Source organism: Rhinolophus sinicus, linkage group LG17 (assembly GCF_036562045.2).
Source record: "Rhinolophus sinicus isolate RSC01 linkage group LG17, ASM3656204v1, whole genome shotgun sequence".
In the NCBI taxonomy this organism is placed as follows: Eukaryota; Metazoa; Chordata; class Mammalia; order Chiroptera; family Rhinolophidae; genus Rhinolophus; species Rhinolophus sinicus.
In genome coordinates, this window is record NC_133766.1 from 21,982,069 (window position 1) to 22,008,800 (window position 26,732).

At 53.9% G+C, this 26,732-nt stretch overlaps 1 protein-coding gene across 7 annotated transcripts; it reads right to left on the reverse strand.

Annotated features, from left to right (window-relative positions):
• Positions 1 to 1,506: 1,506 nt before the first annotated feature.
• Positions 1,507 to 25,722, reverse strand: IKBKE (inhibitor of nuclear factor kappa B kinase subunit epsilon). Of its 7 annotated transcripts, none has more exons than XM_019752510.2 (22): positions 25,353 to 25,720; positions 24,674 to 24,763; positions 23,028 to 23,146; positions 22,222 to 22,362; positions 21,727 to 21,856; positions 20,520 to 20,701; positions 19,865 to 20,025; positions 18,904 to 19,014; positions 18,438 to 18,617; positions 17,661 to 17,857; positions 16,849 to 16,913; positions 16,670 to 16,761; positions 16,500 to 16,586; positions 12,505 to 12,574; positions 12,272 to 12,384; positions 10,199 to 10,275; positions 7,578 to 7,617; positions 6,804 to 6,905; positions 5,399 to 5,495; positions 4,505 to 4,605; positions 4,194 to 4,265; positions 1,507 to 2,314 (listed from the first exon to the last, which is right to left on the reverse strand). In XM_019752510.2, the coding sequence occupies exons 3-22, from the start codon at positions 23,112 to 23,114 to the stop codon at positions 2,281 to 2,283; spliced, it is 2,139 nt and encodes a 712-aa protein (XP_019608069.2). In that variant the 5' UTR covers positions 23,115 to 23,146; positions 24,674 to 24,763; positions 25,353 to 25,720; the 3' UTR covers positions 1,507 to 2,280. The 7 variants fall into 7 exon arrangements, 4 of the variants coding, with proteins under 4 accessions (XP_019608069.2, XP_019608068.2, XP_019608067.2 ...); XM_019752509.2 differs by having other exon boundaries at positions 12,505 to 12,580; positions 23,028 to 23,261; XM_019752508.2 differs by having other exon boundaries at positions 12,505 to 12,580; positions 25,353 to 25,719.
• Between the last annotated feature and the right edge of the window lie 1,010 nt (positions 25,723 to 26,732).

Below are 26,732 nucleotides of genomic sequence, written 5' to 3' on the forward strand. Positions count from 1 at the left end.
CACAGCACTCTCCTCATGACACTGAAATGCCTGCCTCCCCCGAGGTGAGCTCCTCAGGGGCAGGCAATGCATCTTAGTCACTTGGTTCACTGCAGCTACTTACTTCACGTCTGAGGAACTGAACAGTCTCTTCATTTTAAGTGTTATATTCGGAATCGCCACAGAGAACAGTGAGGGAAGTTCAAGAGGTCTTCAGGTACCTGAGTAGCTTACAAGGTTCTTCGGGCCATGGGCCTTGGTTCAGTTGCTTACTCCCTGCTGAGATGGAATCACAAGCTCTGCAGAACTTCAGGTGGGTGGAAGCACCCACGCCAGTGGCTCTGCCCAACACAGGAACAAACTGAAGCCTTTGAGTATGTCCCCTGATAGGCTTTGGTCACGAGATCATACAGCCTGGGTCATATCATCCCGCAACAATCTGCACTTGGCTTGCAGGCATCCCCTGGCTCTCTTGCTGAGCTCCACCAAACACGTGGCGTCCAGAGGCAGCCACAGCTGCCAGGGAAAACCCACTGTGGGATTTCCCTGCAGAGCCATTAAAGAGCCAGAAGAGCCTGAACTCATGCTGGCAGAGCCGACCATAGGTGGCCCAGTGAGCAGAGGCTGCAGTTGGCTCCTGGGGCCCCAGAATCAGAACCCACTAGGCTTAAGTGACCCATGGGCATATATGAAGCCACTTAGGCCTGATGTAAATAACCCCCCAGCAACCCTCCCCTAGATCTTTAGACATTGCTTGTCTTTCCGTAGAGAAGCTTGCATGGAGGATGTCAGATGCCAGGACCCAGCTTGCCTCTCTTGTGTCCCGACAGGTCAAGCAGAGGGGCCTCTGAGGACATGGAGACAACAGGAAGTTAGGCAGGAAGGATTTCTGGGGCTACGCGTAATATTGTCTTCATGCTTCAAAGCACAAAGTAGGGCTTCTCACCGGTCTCCTTCCCCTGTTGGGGCTACTTTACTGCATACCCGTCCCCTAATCCCTCTAGGCCATGTGGATAGTCCAGCTCTGTTAAGGGACCCTGGAGGCACTGGAGGGGAAAGATTAAATTTGCACAAATTTGAATGCCTTACCCAGGTACCATTTTACTTCTAGACAAAATGAAGGAATGCTCCAAACAACCCACAGCAGTCCTCAAACCCAATATTTAGGACACAGCCTATGTTTTGAATAGTGGTGGGGGGTGGGGAGAAAGCAGTAAGCACTTAGATGGTGGATTTGAGGTTAAACAAAAAAGACCTTCTTTCTCCCCATGTTCCGGGCCCATTATACAGGAGTCAGGAGAAGGAATGGGAAGGCAAGCCTTTCCAGCTGGAGGCCAGCTTCCTTGAGCTCTTCCTTTAAATTAGGGCCCATTCAGAGGAAAGGCAGGAATAAGGAAGTGACCAGTCCCAGCTTCATTTCCCAATTCTTCTCGTAGATCCCAACCCTGGGCCTGTTGGGACGCCCAGCACACCCAGTCGCGATCCTTCCCCTGCGACACACACAGCCCAGCGAGCGCCACTCAGAAATAGAAAAGAAACCCATGTTTATTCCACTTCTTCAAGGTGCAGGCCTTTTATCTCCTCAGGGCTCTGGACTTACAGACCTGTGCTAATTGCATGGCTACTACTGACCCCAGCTGGCTGCATATCCCAGAACCTGGTGTCTCAGAGGGAGAGAAGAGGAAAAGAGTCCCTGGACAGCGGCATCCTGCCTTCACCACCCATCCTCTCAACCTTAGGCTCAGCCAGACCAAAAGCAGAAGGAAATTCAGGCTCTGTGACACCTGTGGCCGTGTGGTGCCCCTCAGAAATCAGAGGAGAGAGGTGAGGATTGTATGTTCAATGAGAAACACCTTAAGAGGAAGGAAGACTGAGATTAGGTTGTTTGACTCAGCACCCTGGGGAACCCCCAGGGGGCCTCCTCTTTTGTTCCCTGAGGAATGAAGCTCAGGAGGGTGGCTGGCAGGCTATTGGAACCTCTTCTCCCCAGGGCCCGGCCAGGGTCAGCCATACATGCCAGGGTGATGGAGCAGCTGTACCAGGGCCTGCATAAGATACAAAGGCCAGCACAGGCAGTGGGTCCTTACAGCGATTGTCTGGTCTCCCAGGTGCTGCCCGCTGCTTCCCGCAGAAAGGCAGTGGAAGGTAATGCTGGTGACATCTCCCAGCTGTCAGCCGGGAGGGAGGTAGGCTGATGAGATGGGACCATGTATCGTCTTGTGTTGGGTCCCACCGTGCAGGCAGGAGCACAGTGTTTGAATGATTCTAATGCTTCAGGACACCTCGTGCACCCCACGGAGCTCAGACATCAGGAGCCGATTGGACCCTCCTTAATCTGTAATAAAAGGCACACGTTAGCTTCTCCCAACTGGGCTACAAGCCCGCAGACCACACCCCAGGGCCAAACACAGCTCTCAGGAGCTCGGAGCCATGTGAGTCCTTAGCTCTCCCGGGGCAGAGTCTCCCTGTCCCGACAAGAGCTCTGGATCTCATCCCTGACTACACATCAGAGTCACCGGGAAGCTGATAAAAACCCCCCACCCCAGGCCACACCCAGAGTCTCTGGGCAAGACCCAGGCATTGGCACTTCTAAAAGCTCTCCTGCCAATCCAATGCAGGGGTGTTAGGAGTGGGGGGACAGGCGAGAAGGAATTCACATGGTTCCTTCCGGCTGTCTGGCTACAGCTCTGAATAAGGAAGTGAAAACTCACGAAAACAAAGTTTTGCGCTATCTCTAAATAGGCTATATATCACAGCAAGAAACATTTATGTCAGCACTAAAATTAGAACTTCCTGCCCGTGAGGACTATTCTGGAAAGGCTTTCCGAGAAGTAGTTATCAAATCTCCTCTTTGTGGGTATTTAAGAGGATGGATTCTCGCTTTGCTGGAATGGGACATGAAGAGACGCCTCCTCGACCCAAGGACCTGAAACTCTGGGGACACCACCAGCTTTGCTCCTGCCTCGTCATTGCACAGCTTGTGACTAAGCGCTAACACGACTATTAGGAAGACGGACCTGTCATCAACCCTGGCCCAGTTCTAGCATCCCAGACTGCCTGGCCTCTGCGGAACACCTAGCACTTAGTGAGTCCTGCCCTCTGTGCACCCTCTCCTCCCTCCTCAGCACATTGCAGAGCTCATGCTATTTAATCCCGACCAACAGGTAGGCACCATTATCCCTACATAGCAGAGGAGGGAACTGAAGCCCAGAGCTGAACAAACCTCCCAGGGTCACGCAGTTGGTAAGGAGCAGTCAGGAGTCAGATCCTGTTGGATTCTCTGCCAGTTTTCCCCACATACCCAAATGGGGAAGGGACGGCCATAGGGACAGAAGGAGGGTGTCCTCGCCTTCGCCTGTATGTGTATGTAAGTAAGCCCACCGACCTTCAGGGCAAGGACCACCCTGGATGCTGAGATTATGTCCTCCCTTCTCTGTGGTGTTAAAGCATGCCTTATGAAGTGGCACTACTAGATGGCAGGGTTTTTTCCCTTTCAAATGTGCCTATTTGATTCTAGGAGAAGTTAGTCTTTTGTGAGTTTTCCTGGTGCACAGAATCCAAAAGGCTAAGCCTGCTGCACTCCGGCGGCACCCTGTCCAGTACTCCTCAACCCCCTGATGAGGGAAATCTACTCAGGTGTTGAACCAAAGTCTAACGCTGGGCCTGCAGTCTGGGGGGGTGAGGGAGGGAGGCCTGTGAGCATCCGCACAGAATGGGGGCCCAGCAAGACCAGAGAAACACAGGCCTCGGGCAATTAGCCCAGGCTCTATGCCTCAGGTCCCGGTATATGACACGGAGGTGAAACAGCACCACTCTGAGGACGGGTGTGAAGATTCCAGGAGTTGGTATTGGTGAGGCATCAGGCAGAGGCTGCGTCCACAGCCACGAATCCACATGCCCCGAGCCCCCACCTCTGACTGCACTGAGCATGGTCTCACATCAAGGGCAAATGGATTCTCTTTTGGTACATCCAGTAATTGCTTAAAATTAGACGGAATTTTCATCTCTGACTGCACTATATTCTTAAGACTACAGTGGAAGCCAACACTTTGAGAGGATGGCAACTCTCCTGAGGACAGGCCGAGGTGTCCATGTGACTCTTTGGAAAACGGACACCTGTCATCAAACCTCCGTGGGCAGGTATGGGCACCCTGCGCCTGGAGGCCAGGCAGCTTGAGGACCCGGCCCTGCCTGGCACAGCGGGGACTCCTTACCCTTCAATGATGCGGTTGTTGTCCTGGAGGTCGAAGGCGAGCAGCTTCATATCCTCACGCAGCTCTTCCATGCTGCCCAGATGGAGGCAAGAGAGGCCGCTGAGCCTGCGGCCAGGGTTGCCCTGCCCGGCCCCTCCCCAGGGGGCTCCCCACCAAGCCTCTTTTATTCCTGACTTCTAGGCCGGTATCAGGCAAAACCTCTTGGCCGCTCACCTCAGCACCGAGCCCCTCTCACCACCCCCTTACACACACACACACACACACACACACGCACACACACGCACACACACACGCCTCTCTCCGGCACTTACTGGAGACCCAGGTCCTTCAGTGCAGGGCTGCAATAAGGAGAGATGGGGGGTGGTGAGGCCTGAGCCCCCTTCGTTCTGTCCTGAAGGAGCTGGTCAAGGATCTAAAGGGAACCACATTGCAGTCAGAAGGGCAGACCCAGCTCACTGGTAGGGCAGGGGAGGTGCTGGGAAAAGGTAAGAAAATGGTAACAAAACAGCTCCCGCCTGCATCCCTGGAGCACCCGGGACGCTGCAGCCTTTCCCACAAGCCTCCTCCCCATTCTGGGAGCATGGCTGGCACAGCCACCTTCACTCATCTGTGCTTGGATTTAATGCTTCAGGCTGCCCAGTTCTCCTCTGTGTCTAACCTTCTCCTCTTACGACACATGAGCTAGGAGTGCAGAGAAGGGGTAGGGGCAGCCCAGCACAGTTCTGAAAAGACACAGCTGCTGCACGTGCCTGCATGCAGGGAGAGGAGAAGGGGCCACATTCGGGCTGTCCTAGAAGAAGCAGATCTCTGTTCCTGTTGGCAAAGCAGGCAGCTTCTGCAGCCGCCTGTGTGTTGTTCTCTTCCCAGAAAGCAGATCAGAAGGTCAAGGAGAGTTCACAGGGCCGCTCTCAGGAGTGGCCTGGAGCCTCCCAGGCTGCCCGGGGCATGAGGAAGATGCCCCAGCATCCTGGAGGCTCTGCCCTTGCAGTGACCTTCAGCCTGAGATCACCAGAAAGTTCCTTCCACTCTCTGCATCCCTACCTCAGGGCATTGTTGTGGGTCAGAGACGTCCTACCCACACCAAAGTCCTTGGACTTGGTCAAAGGCAACTCTGCCCAGAGGCAGGGGAATGGCGCAGATGCCCTCAGCGTACCAGATTCAGCTGGCTGCCCCCAGCAGCTCCAGGCCCCCCGAACACCTCGCACCTTGCTGAGGTTCTCCTGGATCCCCTGGGCTTCTGTGCTGCAGGCGGCCACGGAGCAGCCCATCAGGCGCAGGCGATTCCTGGCTTCGTGCAACGACCTCAAGAGAGCAGGTGAAACATCAGCGCCCGGCTCACTGGCTTTTGCCGGAGCCCACCCAGGTGGCGTTTGGGCCACTACACAGACACAGAGAAGGGGCTTCCAGACAACAGAGGCCAGAGCCCATGGGTCCCAGGCATTTGCCTCCCTTACTGCCTCTGTCTTTTTAGATGTGCCCTCGACTCTCACCTCTCCCAACGGAAGACTGCTCCTGTTCTGACTGAGGCTGCTGAGGGTCCCATCAGAACCACATGGGAGCTGCAAACACGCATGCACGCAGCTGGACTGGTCACCCAGGTGGGTTAGGATGAGCGGGAGGCAGGTCAAGCTCCAGGGAGGCCGAGGACAGCCACACTTAATACTGGAACTGCTCATGCTCCCATTTCCAGAGCAAGTCAAGGTCAAGGCTCTGTCATGAATTCTCTGCTCTCTTTTAGTGGAGAGAGTGAGCAAAAACATCTCCCCCGTTACACAAAAAGGAAACCAAGGCCAGAGGGGTTAAACCAGTGACTGATTCTCAACCCTGGCTACACATTAGAATCACCGGAGGTGCTTTTAAACTGCTGAGAGCCAAGCCAACTTCACACCAATTAAATCAGAATTTGGGATGAGCTGGGGTGGGGGAACCAGCATTCGGTTTCTAATGCGAGTGCCGGTGGTGCCTGGATCTCAGCCTCATAAGGAGCCCACGAGTCCGATGGGCCTTGAACAGGCAGCATCTGGGAAACTGCTCTCTCAGGAGGAACCAGGATTCCGTGCAGGTAGGGAAAGGAGGAAGGGGCTGTCTGGGGAGGGAGAACCCAATCTCCTATAGGGGACAGTGTGAGAGTGGTTCTATTTAAGGGTCTGTAACTGCCCCTGCTTCCCTGACCACTTGTCCTCATCCCAGAGGGAACTTGTGTTCTCCCCAGAAAGGTTAACATGACCACCTGGGGCTGTGGGAAGAATCCAGATTTTAGGGACAGTCCCACCTATACACCGGTGCTGGGTCTGCTACTTACTGACCGTGTGGGGTTGAGGAAGAGCCCTGTTCTCAGAGCCTCAGTTTCCCCATCTGTGCGATGGGGTGATAGTATCTACTGCATAGGAAACATACTGTGGGATTAATAGGCTAAGGTATGGAAATCACCCAGCAGACCGCCTGCCTGACCACCTAGGGCCACAAAACTACCCTTTTTTTTTTGCCTCTGTCCTTTTAGTACCACCTCCCTCTCACCTCCCTCTCAGTCAGGGCTCTGCAAAGCCAAGAGGTCTGGGCCTGGAAGGGCCCAGGGGTCCATGAGCTCCGGAGGGAGGGCCAGATTGTTACCTCATCCAATTGCCATGCGTGACTAGGGATGTCTGGTACTTCTGCACGCACTCCTCCTGAAACACCTGCAGGAGCCTTTTGGCCAAATGACTAAAATTCACCCTGAAAAGGTAGTAGAACAGGCACAGCGACAAGCAGTCAGAGCCAGCTGAGCACAAGCCTGGCATCCCAGGGTCCCCACCACCTAAATGGCCAGCCCCGGGGTCCGCAGCAGGGCTGTCTCTCCAGTAAAGGAAGAGACAATGCTCACACATGGGGATCATGGCCGTCGGAGTGGCCGGCACACAGCACATGTCAGCAGTGATGTGGGGGGCAAGGGGGGAGAACACACACTGCAAGGCAAGATGGTTATGGAAAGTGTGTGTGTGCAGAGGTGGGGAAGCCATAAATAAGCATTAAGTCAAGGAGGGCCTCCTGGGAGACCAGAGAGCCAAGCAAACAGGAGCAGAGCGAAGCCCAAAGGAAAGCTCAGCAGAGGTCAGGATCAGTAAGTGATAAATGGCTGAGGACAATCAGGGAAGAAAATCCTACAGACAGTCTTGTTCAGAAGTAAATCCAGTTTCATGGCTGCTTCTGAGGAAGCTCCCTCCGACGTGGCCACACACTCTCTCCTGGCTCCGACAACCTGCCCCAGGTATAGTTACCCCCCTTTCTCCTGCCCAGAGACAGCTTATGATCAGGGCCCTTCACCACTTCTTGTCTGGCAGAGAATTGCTCTGCCCTGGTGACACCCACCCTTCTGCTCACCCTCCTGCCCGGGGACAGGCCACTCACTTATCCAGTTTGTGAATCTGCTCCTCGTTGTAGCCGAGCCCTGAAGGAAACAGACAAAAATGATGTCACCGGTTCAATCCGTCAACAGAATGCCGTGAGCATTGGGGGACAGACAACTACAAAAAAGAAGAGTCTGGTTCAGACCCTGCTCCATGGGAAGCCACAGACCCCTGGAGCCAGAAAGGACAGAATGACTGAACCAAGCACACAAGAAATTGCACTATGACAAAGGAGGGGCATACCTGGGGCGGGTGAACCCTTCAGGTGAGAAGCGGTGGATGAGATGGGCCTTGAAGGTGCGAGGTCAGCTTCGGCCCCTCAGCCCACACCCCTCCCAGAGTGACTGCCGCCTACCGCCTACTGGCCTCACCCCTGAACATTCAAGCTGCAGGCAGAACCACTGGGCCGTGCAGCAGAGAGCTGGATAAGCTAGGCCACCGCCCTCTACCTCCCCTCCTGGGCCCAGACACGTTTGCCAGAAGGGCTGAAGTTTTCACTGCCTGGGCGCCTTCTGATGCTCTCTGCACTGGGGAGATGCTGCCCCCTCCTGGGCTTCGAGGGAACGGACCTCCAGGTCAGTGGCTTCCGCCGAGGGAATGAGACAAAGGTTACCTCCCTGGGCCCCCTCCATTCCTTAGCAGAATCCCCTTCCTGGGTTCTTCATTGGGACCCTGCTCTCAGCCAACTGGACTTGGGAAGGCCAAGCTACAAGTCCCGGCACTGCCTCCCATTATCAGGGGTCTGTATACAAGTGATGTCTCCTCACCAAGTCTGCTGCCCCATCTGTCATATGTAACACACAGGATGGGTCTGAGGGTTGTGAGCGAGTGCCCTATTATTCACTAGTGAGCATTTATTGGAATAGCATCTTTCAACACCCCAAGGGTTATCCTTCCTGGTTCACGTTTAATTTTAGTAAAGGACTCTTGAAGACTAATAGAAATGAAACTTTTTGAGGCTGTAAAGTGGGGTGGTTAAAAGCGGCTGGACCTTGATTGCTGGAGCTACTTAATCTGCCTGTGTCTCAGTGTCCTTGTCTATAAAATGAAGATGCTAATGGTACCTGGAGCTTTTATGAGCATTAAATAAATTAAGAACATGCACAGCCTGTAAAACAGTGCCCAACACATGGGAGGTGCTCCAAAGGGTAGTGATTATAGGATTATGAAATTCCAGTGATGGAGGCAGAACAGCTTCCAAGATCTCCGAAAATCACACCAAAGGTGGCCAACTGGGTGTCAGGTCAGGCGAGCTGAGCCCAAGGCCCTGCTGGCTTCCGGTTTTCCAGTCTCAGTTTTCCCGTCTCCTATGCTGCCCTCTCCACCCGTCCAGAGGCCAGACCCAGAGTCAGGACTGGGTTCCCAAGGAGGGATGACCATTCAAACCATCTAGTTCTGAATGCTCAACACGATGGCCCCCGACACACACGGCTGCTGAGCATTTGACAGGTGGCTAGTGCGACCGAGGCACGGCATTTTATCTTAATTCAATTAATGTAAATTTAAAAACTGAAGCAGTGTAAAATATTTTTCCCCCGTTAAACACAGCTTTATTGTTTTGGTAAGACTACATTTCACTTTGCTAAAAAAATTAGTTTCTGGACAGATGGGCTGTAAGTGTAAAATATACATGGAATTGTGAAGACAGCATAAAAAAAGAATGTCAAATATAATATCTCTTTAATAATGGTGTGTATATTGACTACATACTGAAATGACAATTTGGATATATTGCGTTGAATAAAATATACTATTAAAATTAATTTCACCTGTTTCTGTCTACTTTTAAAATTCTGGCTACTGGAAAACCTCAGATTACACACACGGCTGGCATTACATGTCTATGAGACAGTGCTTTTTATATAATCCTAGGGATAGAAGAGAACTTGTCAATGAAATCCAAGACTTTCAGTTTGCACGTTAGGAAATACTCGGGGCATGGGGGGGAGAGAGTGGGTTGGGTCCTGGTGTGTTATGTCCCCAACCCAAAGAGTCAACCAGGCCCCCCACCACCCCTCCGCTTCCCGGGGCATCCAGCCCCAGATCTCTCCTGGGTTGGACCCTCCCCTGCCCCAAGGTGGCAGTCCCCCTAGGCAAGCAGCTTCCCATCCCTGAGCCTGCCTCTGCCCAGAGGGTCTTCCTGAGGCTTAGTAGATAATGCGGGTAAAGTGCCTGGCCCAGTGACGCTAAAAGGGATTTCTCTGGACCCTCCATTTTCCGGAAAACCTGACTATTTTAGTGAGCGAAAGACACAATGAATAGGAACAGACTCCTTAAACTGTAAAGTGCGTTGCAAAGGTGAGGGGTCTCTCTCAAGGGCCACCTCTTCTATAGCACCCAGGCTCCAGGTGCTGCATCCCCCAAGCACGTCATCTAAGGTCCCCACATGGCAAGAGGCACTGGTGTAAAGCCTTCATGTCCCTCATTGGTCTGCAGGCAGCTGGCAGCCAGGAACCCTGCCTTAGACCAGCTGCACCCTGGCTCCACAAGGCACCTGCACAGAGTGAGCCTCCAGCAGCAACCCCGGATGGTGTAAAACAAGTAACTGGATATCAGAGGGAAGGAAGGAAGAGGCGAGGGACGGGAGAGCACGAGGAATATTTTGCTCTTCCCATGGCTCACCTGGCCTCATCCTGGATTTCTTGAACTGTTTGTAGATGAGGTACATCTTGTCCAGACAACACTGAATCTGCTGGATGCTGTGGGCAGGAGACAGGCTCCAGGTGACGGAAGACTCCAACAACAGCATACAGGGTGAGGGAGGGGCTGGGGTGGTGGGAGGGGGAGGGGAGGCAGAAGGAGCCTCATTGCCACAGTTTTGGGGGCCAATCTGGGAATAGGGGTGACTCTCCTGTCTCTCAGCTTTTTCAGGTGCCAGCCAACTATCTCTCATTCTCATGTTTATTCTCTCTGTCTCTGTGTCTCTGTGTCTCTGTCTCTCTCTCTGTCACACACACACACACACACACACACACACACACACACACAGTGTTTAGTAAGAGGAGACAGACAAAAAGCCAAGCAGCACAGGCCACAGAAGAGTGGCCTTTGCTACAAGAAGGTTTGAGACTAGACTCCGGGAAGGAGGCTTGGACCCTGAAACGTGAGAGTCTGGCAGCGACAGCCTGGGATGGGAGTGGAGCAGAAACCTCTCCCTGGTCACCTGAAAGGGTAGAAGTAGTGCCTTCTTGGTATGCCCAATTCCTGGCATGTACAGGAACTTAAATATTGTTTAAGACAATAATGAACAAAGGACCTCAGTGCTGCCTGGAGGCAGGGGAATGAGGGGATTGAGGGGATTGAGGGGATTGAGGGGATTGAGGGGAATGAGGGGAATGAGGGGAGTGATGGGAATGAGGGGATTGAGGGGATGAGGGGATTGAGGGGATGAGGGGAATGAGGGGAGTGAGGGGAATGAGGGGATTGAGGGGATGAGGGGATTGAGGGGATGAGGGGAATGAGGGGAGTGAGGGGATGATGGGATGAGGGGATTGAGGGGATGAGGGGATTGAGGGGATGAGGGTGGTGACCTCTCAAGGACCTTCTCGGGCTGGGGTTTAAGGTCATTATTGTCTCTTCCTTCCCCTTTTCAGGCTGGATACAAACACTTTGCTTGAGATGTTGGGTGTGTGCGTGTGTAGGGGTTTCTTCCTCACTCTTGGGCCTGTTTAGCTCCACTTCCTCCCCGCAGCTCCTCCCGAGGCCCCGGCTCAGCTATTTGTGGAGCTGATTCTGGGCAGAGCGAGTTCCCAGGTCTCTGCAGGGCCCACGCTCCTGTCCTCCCCGACAATGTGTGGGGGATAAGACCTCAGAACAGCCTTTATCCAAAAGACTCGGGCAGATGTGTTCTAAATTCAGAATTGTCTTCTGCTTTTAGAAAGGTGATTCCATATACACATACTATATTGTGGAACAGCCCCGGGGGGCCTGGGGCAGCACCCCCTCATTGAATATACTCAATCTTAAGAGAACTAAGAATATTCACTCCAAGTGGAATAAATAAAGACTATAAAAAGCCTCATGTCAGTTTAGGTCAGGTTTTGCAACCAAAACAGTTAAGCAAAAGCCCTGTGCTTTTCAGAGCTCTTTGAACCCAGAACTGAGGACCTGGGGTTATGGATGGGTGAGGGTAGGGGCTGAGGAGAATGGCCTGGTCAGGCCGTGGGTGGGTGGGCATTTTACGTTTGTGAACAGGAGAATGGGGTCGTAAAGGCTGTAAATGGCTGTTGTAGGCCAAGAACATGGGCTCTGGAGGTGGGCGACCCTGACCTGTAGTCCTATCTCCGTCATTTGTCATTTACTGGCTGTGACTCAGGACAAATTAATCTCCCTGAGTATTGTCTTGAGGATTAAATGAGATGATAAAAATAGGAGAACCTATCCAAGGGTCTGACAAAGAGAAAGGGCTCAGAAGAGAAAGGGAACTAAATTGGTTTTTTTACTTACAACTACTGCACTTGCTAAGATTTCAAATTCACTCTCTAAACTCACAGATGGGGCAGGACCCCGGGTCCTTTTCTCCTTCAGGCCAGTCTCAGGGGAGGGTCACGCACATTCCGGAACCCCCTCCCCCACTACCCCGTGCTCCAGCACCATTGGCAAGACAAGGGAGAAAGCAGGCTGATGCCTGAAAAGGCTCTGCACTTTTGAGCTGTGCCCCCATCCTCGCCCACCGAGAAGGAAAATCCCACAGACCTTCTGTCCTCATGTACCTGATCCCGGTTCTTCGCCAGCTCTGAGCTCAGCCTGCCCAGGCTCGTCTGGATCTCTGTGATACTGTGGGGGAATCTGGAGAGGACCTCAGCCACCTAGAGGGCAAAAGGCAGAGCCCCGTGGGGTCCTCAGCTCGGGGCTCCGATGGCAGCCTGGCTGGACCACTGCCCCCCAGCTCTGCTGCTGACAGTACCCCTTGCCCCAGCCTCACTCACAGCCCGCAGCTTGGACCTCAGCTCTGTGGCCCTCTTCAGTTCTTGGATCTCGGGCATCCTAGCCATGTCACTGAACCTCGAAGAAAGGACACATTTGGGGCGTTAGGAGGCAGAGAGCTCCGTGACAGCACATTGAGCATGGCATCTTTGGGACAGTTTTGCTGGCTTGTGGGGTGTCTAGGGAGTGTTATGGTTGGGACAGAGGAACCAGTTTGAAGAGACACCAAGTTGTGACACTGCTGAGCACTGCTGTGGATAAACACTGATGTAGATTCCATCAACTTGAAGCTATGAATATTCATGAGTCCACTATGCAAAGCAGCTGTTAATGAGCTCCTGACAAGGAAAATTTGTAACTAGAAGAAAAGAATAAAGTTCCTTTCTAATAGAAACTGTATGTCATGATAACCAATAGCTTATTGACTAGGGAAAAGCTGTACTTTGTAGAATACTAGCCAATCATGTGCCAGGAGTTAGAATATTGGCATCGTGCTGCCCCAGTAAAATTACTCACTCAAGCGTGGTGTGAAAACCCAGGATGAGGCTGAAGGCATGGACATCTGTGTGGTCTTTCACAGGGAAAACGTAACTGGTACACTGCAGGAATCAGGCTGTCCCCACCCAGGGTGGGTAGACATGAATTGTACCAGCATCATTTATGACGCACTTAGCCTAAAGTTTAACTTGAATCCACCTAACCCTTAGAACTCTGTTTATCGGAAAGGCCAGGAAAGAAGAACAAGCCAAATGATATCCAGAGGAAGTGTAGACAAATCCAGAAGGTGGAACAATGGGTGTTGTCCCTCCAACAAGCCGGTGTGTCATGGAGGGGGCCAGGGACGAGGTAGTCTGTCTAGATTAAAACAAACTTAAGTAACATGACAACCAGACACAAACTGTGCTCTTAGATTGGATCCTGGTTTGGATGAAACCAGCCAGAAAAGAAAATTGGGGGGATAATTAGGGAAATTTGAATGTGGGTAGGTACTAGCTGAGACGGAAATGCATGACACGGAGGGGGAGAGCTCATCAACTGAGAAAAGCAGGATATAAAGTAGCAACCGTGTTTCCCCAAAAATAAGACCGGCTCTTATATTAAGTTTTGCTCCAAAAGACGCATTAGGGCTTATGTTCAAGGGATGTCATCTTGAAAAATCATGCTAGGGCTTATTTTCCGGTTAGGTCTTATTTTCAGGAAAACATGGAAGTAATGGAAACCTGCGTGCTGGTTAATATATATTTATATATATACGTAGTAGAGAACTATCTAGAAGAATATATACTACTAAGGTGTGACAACCTATCTCTGGGTGGTAGGATATGGCATTTTAATTTCATTTTTGCGTATCTGTATTTTCCAACTTTCTACAATTAACATGTACTGTTTTTATAACAATAATAATTAGGAAAAACAATCCTATGTGTTTGGCTTGGGAATGGAGCGGGAGGAGAGGAGAGCAGGGGAGAGAACTAGGAATGAAGTGGAAGCTCCCTGAAGGCAGGGCCAAGGCCTGCTTTGCTCACCATTCTATCTCTGGTGTCTGGCAAAATGTTTAACACACACTGGTTACTCAGTACACGGTTGTTGAATGAGTTATTGAGTGTACAAATGGATTTGGAGGTGTGGAATACTTGATGGCAGAAGATGAGGCTGACCCAATCCAATGGGACTGGGAGTTTGACACTTAGCTGTCACACTTGCCATCTGCGTCATCCTGGGTTAGTCACTTTAGCTATCCAAGCCTCAGGCATTCCATCTATATAATGGAAAAATAAATCTCTTTCCTGCCACCTAATAACATGGGGATCAAATGGGACTCCGAGATAAAGGGCTTGATAGGAGGGCATGAGCACACACTTTTTTGATGGTGGTGGTGGGGCAGCCCCGGGAGCCCCCAAGCCAGTTCTGGATGCCTGAAGAGTGCCTCCAGATGGCAGCAGCTGCCAAGGAGGACCAGGAACTTCCAGACAAAGGCCAGGACACCCTACCAAGGGAGCCTGTGCTGGGGACCCTGAGGCAGGAGGAATGCTCTGTGGGAGACGTGAGTAACCAGGCTGATGCTTGGGCTCCCCCAAACATGCAAGTCAGCTCATTAAAATATCTCAGATTCCACTATGGAGGAGCTCTGGCTTCAGAACTTAGAAGAATCCACAGGTCTAAGATGTTCAGAAAAGAACTGCAAAGCGTTGGAGCTGGACGGCCTTGGAGAGCATCCAATCCTCATTTTGAAAAGGGGTGAATAGAGGCGCAGGCTGGGAAACAGGAGCAGGAGTGGCGTCAGTGGTGAGCTAGTCAAGGGCATGGCCTGCGCCCTCTGGCTGCTCAGTGCTCTCCAAACTCCTCCTTGGTGGAGGGGGCAATGCGCTTGGAAGCAGGCACACCCTGACCCTGAGCTCTCTAGACACACCAAGCATCAAAGGAGCCTTGGAGACAGAACGGGAAAAACAGTAGTCAAGCCAGCAGATGCCCGGACTCCAGCCTGGGGCTGGCCTGTCACTCCCTCCCCCACTCCTCCGTCCCAGGCAAGTGGGCAGACAAATACTTCAAATGCTTTCTCTACACGTTTCTTTCCTGTTCAAGAACTTACAATAGACCAATAAGCCATTTTTGGGGGGGTCTAACCTGCCAACTGGACCTCTGGGACCTCCATGCATTCTCCCCTCCCCTTCCCACTCCTGTGCCCTACTCCAACCTCACTCGGGGTTAGTCTCCATTATAACTGTGGCTTCAGTAAACCTCACCAGCACACCCCTTGCAAATCCCCACAAGCCCCCACCCCCAATCATGGCCACCTTCTCTGTCTCTGCACAAGACCATCCAACCCAAGGTATTCTCTCTCATTATGGCCTGAAAAGACCCACTTTTCCAGGAAGACCTCTGTGGTTGCCTCTCCCCAGCTCTAGTCTCCCTTGACCCCAACCACCCGTCCCCATCACATGCGTGGGAAAGGCTATCTCCTCCAGGCCACGTGGGCCCCTCTGCATGGCATTTGTCCCAGGAACCTCCTTCTGTGCCCTGGCCAGAGCTCTGCTCAGAGGAGCTGTGTTGCTGATGTCCATCAGCCATGCTGGGGACTCCATCCCTGTCATCTGGAGACACCCTTCCTCTTCCCAAACCGCCACCTCCCCATCTGCTCCATCATCAGTGACATTGCTGCCAAACCCCAGGAGGAAGGCAAGCCTGCAGTGAGTCAACCACTGCTGGGAAACTCCCAGGACCTTCCTGAGCACAAAGGCTGGGGGGCATGCTTGGCAGTCTCTACACGCCTCCTCCCGGTGGGAAAGGCTCCAGCCACCATCAGCCTCCCTAGCCTGCAGAGCCCCCATCTCTCACCTGCACCTTGGCCCCAGTTTTTCAAAATTCAGGGGTTGTGCCCACCTCTCAGTAGTGCTCTGCGCCATGGAGTCTTCCTGCTTCTCATCTCTAGACCCTGCAGCTTGGTTTCCTCCTCCCTAAGCTCTCCCTTTCTCCACCCATCACCCCTAAATAGCCCAGTCAGAGGAGTGGAGGGCATGAAGTTCCACGGATGGGGTCAGGGGTCCTAAGAAGGCAAGGGCAGTTTAAGATGCAGAGGAAGCAGAGAAGACAGGTGGAGGTGAGACCACCTGAATCCCCGTCCTGTCAGGTCCAGAGGATTGTGCAGCTGAGCAATCTAAGTCTTCAGAAGGGGTCTGGGAGGACAGAGGTCCCTTCCTCAGGCAGGGAGGCTGCCTTGACCTGGAGAGGCAATGCCCCATGAGCTCCTTCCCCCAAGATGAGCCACTGGGTGGTGGGGGAGGTATGTGTGGTCATTTGACAGGGTGGGGGATGAGGGACGGGGTCGCAGTGCCCTCTCTATTCTACCATGGCAGGGAAGGTGGGAGCTCTGGGTGGGGGGCGTCGAGAAGCATTGTTAGAAACATTGGGGGTGAGGAATAGACAGAAAGAAAGAAGAGCTGAGGGGTCTGAGTGGCCTCACGCCTGCTGCAGCTCCTGCCCTGGCCAGGATACCTACCTCTCGGTGACCAGGCTGTTGCTGAGAAAGAGGAGAGCCATCTGCGTGACCTCCAGCGTCCGCCTGCAGGTGGCCTGGAGCGTTTCCCTGTCGGAGTAAGAGTCAGTGCTGCTTTCTCCCAGAGGACTTAGGACACCGTGCCCACAGCCGCGGCCCCATGGGGTACTCACAGGAACCAGTGCAGCCCCCGAAGCATCAACTCCTGCCCGGCCAGCAGGACCCGTGCCAGCCGCAGGGCTTGGTAGCCGGCACCCAACACACCCTGAAAACAGATGTGAGCAGGGTCAGGTTCCATACCCACTATCCCTGTGCAAATCCCCTTCCCTGCCACCAGGGGGCCACCCCTAACCTTGGCGGTGTTGTAATCTGCCTGCAGGTCCACTTTGGGCATGAATTTGGGGATGTCCAGAGCAGCTGCAAACAAAGACCCTGTCTGAGGGGCTGCCTATGTGGGCCTGGATGAACGCTGAGCTCATCATTCCTATTCCGGCTCACACTCACCCGTCACCACCTCGCTTCAACCTCAAGCTTCCCAACTCCTGGAGCCCCTACCTTCCAAGCTTTAAATGCACTTTGATGGGCTTCTTTACAATTGTAGTCCCTCACTGCCCCCTTGTGTCCACTTTCGAGAACTACAGCCTCATGCCCAAGGCCCTTTCTCAACAGCCAGAAAACAGCCTAGGAGTTTCAAGGTTAATTCTGCTTCCCAGACTTGGAGACCTGAGCAGGAGGATGGAATTGGCATTATTAAAATGAAGAGGAATGATATTTTTGCTAGAACTTGGAGTACAAAGCTCCAAACCCCTAGCCACCGTCCCTTCTTTCCAGCACCTTGGGCTCCTGCTTCCTCCAACCCAAACTATGCGAAGTTTCCCCACCAATCGCCGAGATCGTGGAGAGCACATTAAATCCAGATATCCCTGTTTCAATTGAAGTTTCACAGCTCTGTGGACACTGAAGCCTGGGGACGTTAAACCATCAGCCTGAGTCACATGGCATTTCAGAGGCATTCGCAGAATTAGAACCCAGAATTTTGGGTAACCTATGGGCCCAAAGAAACACCCACAAAAGAAATGAATCAATACCCTGGATCATACACCCCTGCCTCGTGGAGGAGAGTGTGAGGAAGAGACGAGACCCAGCCTGCGTGACGCTACTCACGGTCCCTGAAGGCCAGGCCCTTGGGAGTCTCGCTGGCCACGCTGAATAGCGTCAGAGGGCTGCTCCTTGTCGTGTGTGCGATGTGCTGTGCTGAAAGGCTGGGTTCGAGGACACAGAGGTGACCCTCGAAGAGGTACTCTTGGTGCTGGGGGGCCATGTTGGTCTGCTTGTACACAGCCTCCAGGAAGATGGCGATCCTAACACAGCAGGGGTACAGGCAGGAAACGGAGGCGAGGAAGTGTCAGCCGGCAGGATACGGGCTTGGGGTGACCCAAACCCCAGCTAAGACTTCTTCCATGGAGAGGGGTCAGCTTTTCAGAGGGAGGGACTGGGTGATTTTCTCTTATCAAAGGTGGAGGGACAAAGGGTATCATATCTTACAGTGGATAGAGAGTGGAAACAGAACTCAGTAGCCCCAATATCCAACCTCTGCCTTGGTACCGCTACCTGCCACACTGCCATTAAAATGCCCATAGTCCTATAAAATGCCCCAGGAATAAAGGGTTCTATGAGCAATAAATTTGGGAAACACATCGCCAACACACACACACACACACACACCCCTCCGGGGATTTACAACACACATTTGCTTTGTAGAGTTCACTGAATCTTTGGAGTCTAGCAGCAGGGAGCCCATTTCACTTTAACTGTGAACTGGTACACTAAGGTTGGATCCAGAAGCTTCCATATCTAAACACTCCGTAGAACACTGCTTAGGACACACCCTGCTGCTTGGGGAGAGAAGGTCCTGAGTCGCTGTCACTCACGCCCACTTACGTGTTGTGGGCGTGGATATAGACGTGGTGCAGGGCCGCCTGGGGCAGTGAGAAGACGTGGACGACGACTCGATGCAGGATGTCACTGGTCTCTGCAAAGAACTGGTCGAAGCCCCAGCACTTGGCCTGCTCCACCTCCAGGATGTTGGCCAGGATGGGCACCAGCTGCCTCTGCAGCCCCCTGCCGCCAGGACACAGAGGCCGTCAGGGGCCAGAGCCCAGGAGTGGCCTCCTGGAGTAGGTAATAGGGGCATTTCATGAAACGTCCGAAAGTGCTAGAACCAAGGTGGGAGGGCACAGTGAGAAGGGGAGGAACTAGAAGGGTCTTCCGGCCTCCAGATGGCAAAACTGAGGCCAGAAAGGGAAAGTGGTGGACCCAAGCAGACAGCAAGCAAGGGGCCTCAGCAGAGAGGACACCCATCCTAGACTTGGGTCTGTGCCTGCCCCTCCTGCAGGGTCCCACTCACATCGACAGCTGGCAGGTGATGGGGAGGGCGTAGCTCCACTCCAGGGGCCCGTTCTCCCGCTTCTGAGTGCCTGCAATGGCCCCGGCTGGCTTCTCTGTGGTGATCCGGTACCTGTAGTGAGCGAGGCAGGATCAGGGCAGGGGGGGTCCCCAGACCATCACTCTTCAAGGCATGACAAACTCAGAACAGAGGCTCAGAGTACTGGTTCACGTCACACAGTCACTCTGAGATGGCCTGAAAATGAAAGCTGAGAGTCCTGGCTCTCAGCCAATAAGATCACCTTTCCTCGGTGTCCCGTCAATCTCTGCTCCTCCCCACTGTCCATTTCCTCTATCCCCTGACCTCACCACACACCCACAGCAGGGCCTGCCTCCAGCCCTTTGCCTGTGCTGTGCTTGGCCTGAATATTCTTCCCTCCACATCACTATTCTAGTCCTCTGCTCCCTTCGAGGTGCAGCCCACACGGACAGCCCCGCCCAGGTCGGTCTCCTGCCCCGTTCCCTAACCTCACACGGCTTCCACACAGCTGATCCCTGAGCTGAGGGTGGGTGCATCGACCTTCCTGTGAGTCCTCCTTAAATCTCTGCTCTGGGCGGTGCACCCAGTGGGAGCAGCTGCTTTTTCCAGCTACTCTGTATCAGGCAGCAGGAAACCTGGAAGGACCTTGGACGTGGGATCTGGACGCTGGGTCTTGTCCCACCTCTGCCCCTGGCAGTGCCATTGGACCCTCAGCTGAGATGAGATGAGCAGCCAATGGGAGGAGGGCTAAAGGGAAGCACCGAACTCAGGTAAGGAGCTCTGATCAGTCTCCCATTGGCGAGGTGGTCATCACCAAGAATCTAAGAGGAGCCTGGGTGGGCCGGGCCAGAGGAGGACCAGAGAGTTAGAGGCTAAAGAGGAGACACAGCAGGGCCAGTGGGGAAGACCCAGGGCCCTCGTCCCCTGCCCATGGCCCACGTACATGATCTCCTTGTTGCGCCGTGGCCCACCAAAGGGGACGAAGGGAAGGCTGCCGGTGGCTGCATGGTACAGGGTCACCCCAATGCTCCAGAGATCCACGGTCACCCCGAATGCCTTCTGCTGGGGCTTACGAAGCACCGCCCGCTCATACATGTCGGGGTGCTGCCAGAGAGAGAACCAGACAGCAGTGTTGTGGATATAGACGTGGTGCAGGACCGCCACGGAGGGAGAGGGTGCATAAGGAACTGAGCCCCATCCATCAGAATCCCTTCCATTGCCTTCTGGCAGAAACAGAACCACTAGAACCCACCTCCCTTGTCAGCTCAAACATTGGCATGGAGTTGGCCTCTCCAGAGCATCTTCATTTGCCCACCCTCTGCTCTGGGGGACGTGATGACCAGTGGTGTCCCATCCTCCACGAGAATCAGATCAGGGAGTTAACGGCACAAGGGAGGCCAGGCAGGGAAGAATGGAAAGGCTGCAGCATCGCCTTTTCCATCTTGGAGAGCAGAAGGAATTCCTCTAGTTCGGGTGCAGAGGGTGAGCTCTAACCATGCCGGATGCAGGGGAATGGGACAGAGGCTTTCGGAAAGTGAGGGGCAAGCAGCTGCAGGGGACGCCCTCGCTTGGACAGCAGGTTCCCGTTACCCGCTCACCAGGTACTCCTCAGTCCCGTACACAGAGACGAACTTCTCCTCGTCGTCCAGCTCGCGGGCGGCTCCGAAGTCCGTCAGCTTGTAGACGCTCTGCCCCTCCTCCCCCACCAGGCGCATGATGTTTCCCGGCTTGATGTCCCGGTGCACGATGCTGTTCTCTCGCAGGTGGTTCATGCCGGCCACTGGGGACAGAGGGAGGGCTGCTAGTGGCTCTGGCTGAGGACAGACCAGTGTCTGGGGCTTATCTTGGACGGGGAGGAGGCATTCTTGGGTCCAGACAGAGTTCCCACCGGCCGGCCGACGGGGCCACAGGAAAAGCAGAACAGAGATGGGTGGGGCCACGGAGGGGGGTCCCAAGGACGGAGTGTGGAGGGTCCATGGGGCATCTCTAAGAAACCGAGAGGTGATGGCTCTGGCTCCCCGAGGATGGTACTCCCTCCCTGTCTATTTTATGACTTTTTATTTTAAAATATTTGATTAAAACAATTTTAAAGTATACCTAGCATTAACTTTCCCTTTTAAATGTACAGGTCAGTGGCGTTAAGTACATTCACGTTGTCGTGTAAACGCCACTATCCATCTTCAGAACTTGGTCAACCACCCAAACAGAAGCTCTACAGATTAAACAATCACTCTCCATCCCTCTCCCAGAGCCCCTGGCAACCCCCATTCTACTTCTGGTCTCTATGGATTTGATTTTCTAAGAACCTCACATAGTGGAATCATACAGTATTTGTGTGTCTGGTTTATTTCACCCAGCATAACATCTTCCAGGTTCATTTACATTGCAGTGTGTGTCAAAATTCCATTCCTCTTTAAGGTTGAATAGTAAGTATTCCATTATGTGCATATACCACATTTTTTCTATCCATTCATCTATCCGTGATGTTTGGGTTGTTTTCACCTTAGGACTATTGTGAATAATGCTGCTATGAATACTGGTGTACAACCTGCTTCACAGTTTATTTTTAAGTTGGAGTTCTAAACTGCTGACCAGCAGAAATCAGACTTTGGGTTCTGTCCGTTCATCATCATCTCGCCCAGGTCTGAATGGAGGGCCTCTTAGGTTCTGAATGTTCTTCTGTGTTAGAATACTTGTTTCAAAGGGGCCGCACCTCTCTGGGGCTTTGCCTTCTGCTGAGGGCCAGGCCTGTGGCTTGTCAGAGGCGGGTAGGGGGCTCCGTGGTGGAGTCAGGGAGGGGCTCACCCACACAGCGCAGCACCACCAGGAACTCATCCTCTGGCAGCCCGAAGGCGTTCTCGGGGCTCTCGAGCACACTCAGCAGGCTCCCGCTAGAGCAGTATTCCATCACCAACACCTTCTGCCGGCTGGTCCCCTGTGGGTGGGACAGGCGGAGGCATGGGGATGAGGGCACGTCTCCTCTACTTCCTCAACAGAAGGTGGCTCAGCCTAGAGCCCAAAGCCTTCTAGGTCCCAGCTTCTGGCCTGGCTGCCCGCCCTTGGCCTCACACTGATGCCACACATCTGAGCCTGAGGTCACCTTTTCCAGGAAGCCCTCCTTGCTTAGGCCCTACTTCCCATCCTGACTTTGCCATGCACTGCCCCAACCCCCGGCAGTCTTTACTCCATTCTACAGGTTGCTGCTCTGGCTGGCCTGCTAATGAGCACGTGACCTGCCTCTCCCCAGCCTGTGAGGGTCAAGGACAAGACCATTTCCATCTGACCAAGCACTGGACCCACCGTCTCCTCCACTGCAAAGAGCTTGACGATGTTCTGGTGGTTGAGCTTGCGCAGGACCTCAAACTCCCTCACCTGCACCTCGCGGGGTCGCAGGTAGCTGGCGGTGTTGAAGACCTTCACAGCGACCAGCTCCCCGGATTTCTGCCATGGGGGAGAACAGAAGTTCCACCCTGCCCTGGGGTGCACCCCCCAGGCCTCCACTCAGCCTCTCCCAGCAGCCTAACACTGGAAATGAGCAAAGACAGCCTGGGTGGGGGAGGGGCTACCACCCTCAGCTGCTTCCCCTGCTCAGAGGGTGTACAGTCAGTCCAGCGCTGGGAAGTGACAAGGGTTTGGCACACCTGATACCCTGCAGGGGATGGTTTGTTGCTACTGTTACTATTGAGAATAATGACAAGGACAGGCAACACTCCCTGGGGTTATCGGCAGAGCATTGGCGTCTGTCTGTCTGGCTTCTGCTCTTCAGACACTATAGCACAGTAGGTCTCGATGAAGGCAGGAAAACCCCAAACAAGCCCTGCATCCCACCTCTGCTGTCCCTAGATTTGCTGCCATCTCCCCCAGATGTTGGCTTTGTGTCTTCATCTTTCTCTCCAGTCCCAAACTACCTGACAGAAACACCATCCTGAGGAGGCCTGTTGAGCTCCCCACACCTCTGCTGGAACCCAGTGTCTCCCCACCGCAGAGCAAATCCAGAGGCCTCTGGCCAGCCACACACCCCTGGAGGTCCACTGGGGGCTGACTGGGCTAAGAACTTCCTAGGGGCGAGTGGGCTGTGGTGCGCTGGGTGGGGGCTTGGGGCCTACCTTGTTCCGGGCCTTGTATACGCTGGCAGTGGCCCCCTGCCCCAGCAGGTCGTCTGTGTGCCACAGGTAATTGACGGTGCTCTGCATCTCCTGCCCTTGGCTGGCTCGACACCTTCTGCCTACAAGAAGCACATACTGGGGTCCAGGATTCCATCACTGGCCTGGGATGGATACTGGCGGCCTGACCAGAAGCTGTGCACAAGACCATCCCATGAAGGGCTCCATGTGGCCATTCTAGAGGAAGAGGGGCAGGGGAAGCGTGAAGCAGAAAGGTTAAGCTACTTCTCCAAACGGGAGCACAGCCACCAGGCCCTCAGCCCACAGTCTGTGCCTGTCCCAGCACAGGGCGTCCTACTCGTCCCTACTCCCCAGGTCCCCTCCAATCCCTCCCCAAACAGGCCATTCTGCAGAGACAAACCCCTTTCTCTGTCACCTCCCCCAGCACTGAGAAGTCTGGGTTTTGGCATCCAGTCCTGGGATTGTCCCAGGAAGTAGAAATGTGCTTGAAGGAAGGGCCCCAGGTCAGGCAGCATCAACCACACCACTAGAAATCTCCAGGATTGCAACATGAGCCTGGAGCCCCTCCCCACCCACTGGCCTGGGTCCACCACTTCCTGCTGCTGTGAGCTAACAGCTGTGTCAGGCAGCCAGCGTGGCCAGGTCAGCTGGAGAGGAACAGCACTGCTGCAGAGGGCGTGTGTGAGTGTGTGTGTGTGTGTGTGTGTGTGTGTGTGTGTGTGTGTGTGTGTGTGTGTAGAGGGTGGGGGATGCAGGAAACCATTAAATCCAAGGGCTCAGGAGTCCTGGGGAGGATCTGAAACCCTTTGCAGCTTCGTTCCCCATGTTTGCCTCCATCCTCCTCTCTCCAAAAGCCAGTTCCTCTAACGCAATTGGCTCCTCAGAAGCTAAACTCAATGCCTCTGAAAAACAGGGCCAGGCTGGTCTTTATTGGAAGCCTGGGAGAAGGAGCATGAGAAGGGCCACCACCCCTTAAAGACTCAAATAAACCTGGACTAGACAGGGCTTCTTCCTCTTCTGACCTCTTACAAGTTCTCAACCCTCGGGGCACCCTGCCTGGAATTGACAGTTTATGGGCTTTGAGACTGCGCTCTGTAATTTCTTTTAAAAATGCAAATTTTGAGAATGTCAATTCCTTGAGCCAGAGGCCACTTCAGGGTATCAGTGGTCAATTCCTAGTTTCAGATAATGTATTAGTGTTTGCATTTTACAGAAGCACCTGAGGTACTGAGGGCTCCCTGAAGACAATGTAATAGCCTAGCTTGAATGAGCTGGTCAGATCTCCCCACCACCCCAGGCTGAGGAGGAATCACCTGGGGGTCTGGGGGTGTGAAGTGGGCAGAGCACACTGAAATCAAGGCCAAGGTCGCAGAGGACTAGCGGGCAGCAAGCCCTGGCTTCTGCCTCTGACCCTGGCCAGGCTGTGTCTAGGAGCTGATTGGCAGGACCTCTGCTCAGCTCTGCAGACTCCATGGCTCTAGCACAGCGCCTGGTGTGTGACAGCCCTCTCCTTCAGAGGTGGGTGGAAGCAGGAGGGTGGACGGCGGAGCCTGAGAGCCAGCACCCCACCCACCACCTTCCCTCCCTCCTCTTCCATCTCGAGGCTCTGCTATGGCAGATACACTTACCCTGTGCTCTGAGCAGCCTGGGGTCAGGCAAAGCTTCTCCCTGTCAAGTGTGTGTTGTGCTTTCTGTCTGTGGCAAGTCCAGGAGCTGAGCTACACCGGAAAGAGGAGGGCGGATGAGAGGCACCCCTGCCTGAGTGCTGCTTGATTTTCAGTCTCCATCAAAGGCCACCAGCCCCAGCCCTTTAACCCTTTCCTGTTTGTCACCCTCCCCACAGGGCTGGGGGTTTCCAGCCTTATTCCCCAGCTGCTCCAGGAGGCTTTCCTCACCACTCCCACTCCCAGGACTTGGGCCAGGGAGGACCCCAGGAGAGGTGAGGACAGACTCCAGAAGCCAGGCAGGAGAAAGGCGGAGACAGTGCTGACCCTGGCTCTGGGGTCGTGGGAGGCAGAGCCAGGAAGGGAGCATTGTTAGGCAGATGGCATCTCTCCTCGGTGCCAGTCCTCCCGCCTCTCACTGGCCTGGCCTCCCAGCAGTCCTTTGCAAGGCTGACCACGGGAGATGGCGAGAAGGGCACTGCCGGAACCCCCAGCAGCGGCAGACAGTACAGAAAGGGGACATGGGCTGGGAGAGCCACTGCCCGCACGCCCACACCGGACACTCCACTGAGCGCCACCATGCAGCTGCCCCTCCCGCCTCGGGCTCCCCATCCACCTGCCCCCAGGGACCCTGCACACTCACCCCATTTCAGCTGTGGGGCATGCAGGCTTGTGGGGCTGGGTGGCACTCCCAGAGCTTTCAGGGCTTGCTGTCATCCATGGGCAGTGCCCACAGCATCCTGACGGTCATGGGCCCCGGGGACTCAAAGACTGGGCTGGTGGAAGTGGCTGAGTGCCACCGGAGTTGCTGAGAGAGCTGCGAGCTGAGGGTCGCCTCCCTGCCTCCCTGTGAAAACTCAGCTCCCTTTCAGCAGGCTAGCAGCTCTCTCACACTTCCTGATTTCGTTCTTTCTCTCTCTCTCTTAAAGAGACAGGCAGCTGGGTCACTGCCTCCACCCTAGCAGTGAAGAGAAAGAGGATGCTCTGAGTTCCCAAGTGGAAGCCATAGCACAAAGGCATCTGAGCCACACAGAGGCTGGGAACGGAGGCTGGGCAGTTGTGGCAGGCCACTGGGTGCTATCCCTGCAGTTCACTGGAGCAAGGAAGTTTAGGGCTTGGCCCAGTCAATAGAGCAGGTTGGGCAAGTTAACAAGTGGAAAGAGTTACCTGGAAAGACCAAGTTCCCACACCCAGGAGCCCCAGGGAGGTCCAGAATCCATACTTGGCCACTCCTAGGGGTCTGACTCATCTTCTCAGGGAGCCTGCAAAGGCCCGAGAGCCGACACTGGTGCCCACATAGTGCTCTCCAGTGTCACCTCGAGCACAGCACACAACCCCTGCTCGACAGTTTTCTCATCCAAGGCATGAGGATAGTAACATTTACTCTGTTGGTTTTGTGGATGACATGGAATAGTATATTTGGAAATGCTTGGGAGACTGGAAGGCACTTAACAGACAGGCATTGAAGCCATCAAGGCCCACATACCTTCAGTAATTTGCCCATGATCTTCAGAGACTGCTGGGGCTGGGACCCAGGTATGCCCACTTCCCAGCCAGGACTTAATGTCCCAAAGGAAATTTCCTAGAACACTGCAGAGCTCTGCCCTGCTCTGGTCAGCTCCAAGATGACAGTTGGATACGAAATGGTTAAAACCAGGAAATTCCATGTTTCAATAGAATGTTGGAGGGACTTTCCCATGGCCACACCTGGTGGTTTCCTCTGGCAGCCCCACCCCTAGCACAGTGACACCACATGCTGAAAAGTGCCTCCTGCTCAGATAAACACACCTGCTGATAACCGGGCAGCCAGAGGTTCTGCCCACTGGTTGTGAGAGCAGGACCAAGAGAAATGTTCCCTGAGATCCTCTTGCTTTCCACCCAGAATTCCCAGCTTCCCATCTGCCGTGGGCAATGGCACAATTGCACTTGCTTGGCACCCTGTGATTGGGTGGGGCCATGTGATTTCCTAACCAAGCCATTTAATTGCTAAGGCAAGACCCACCCCCTGCACCCTGACTGTGTG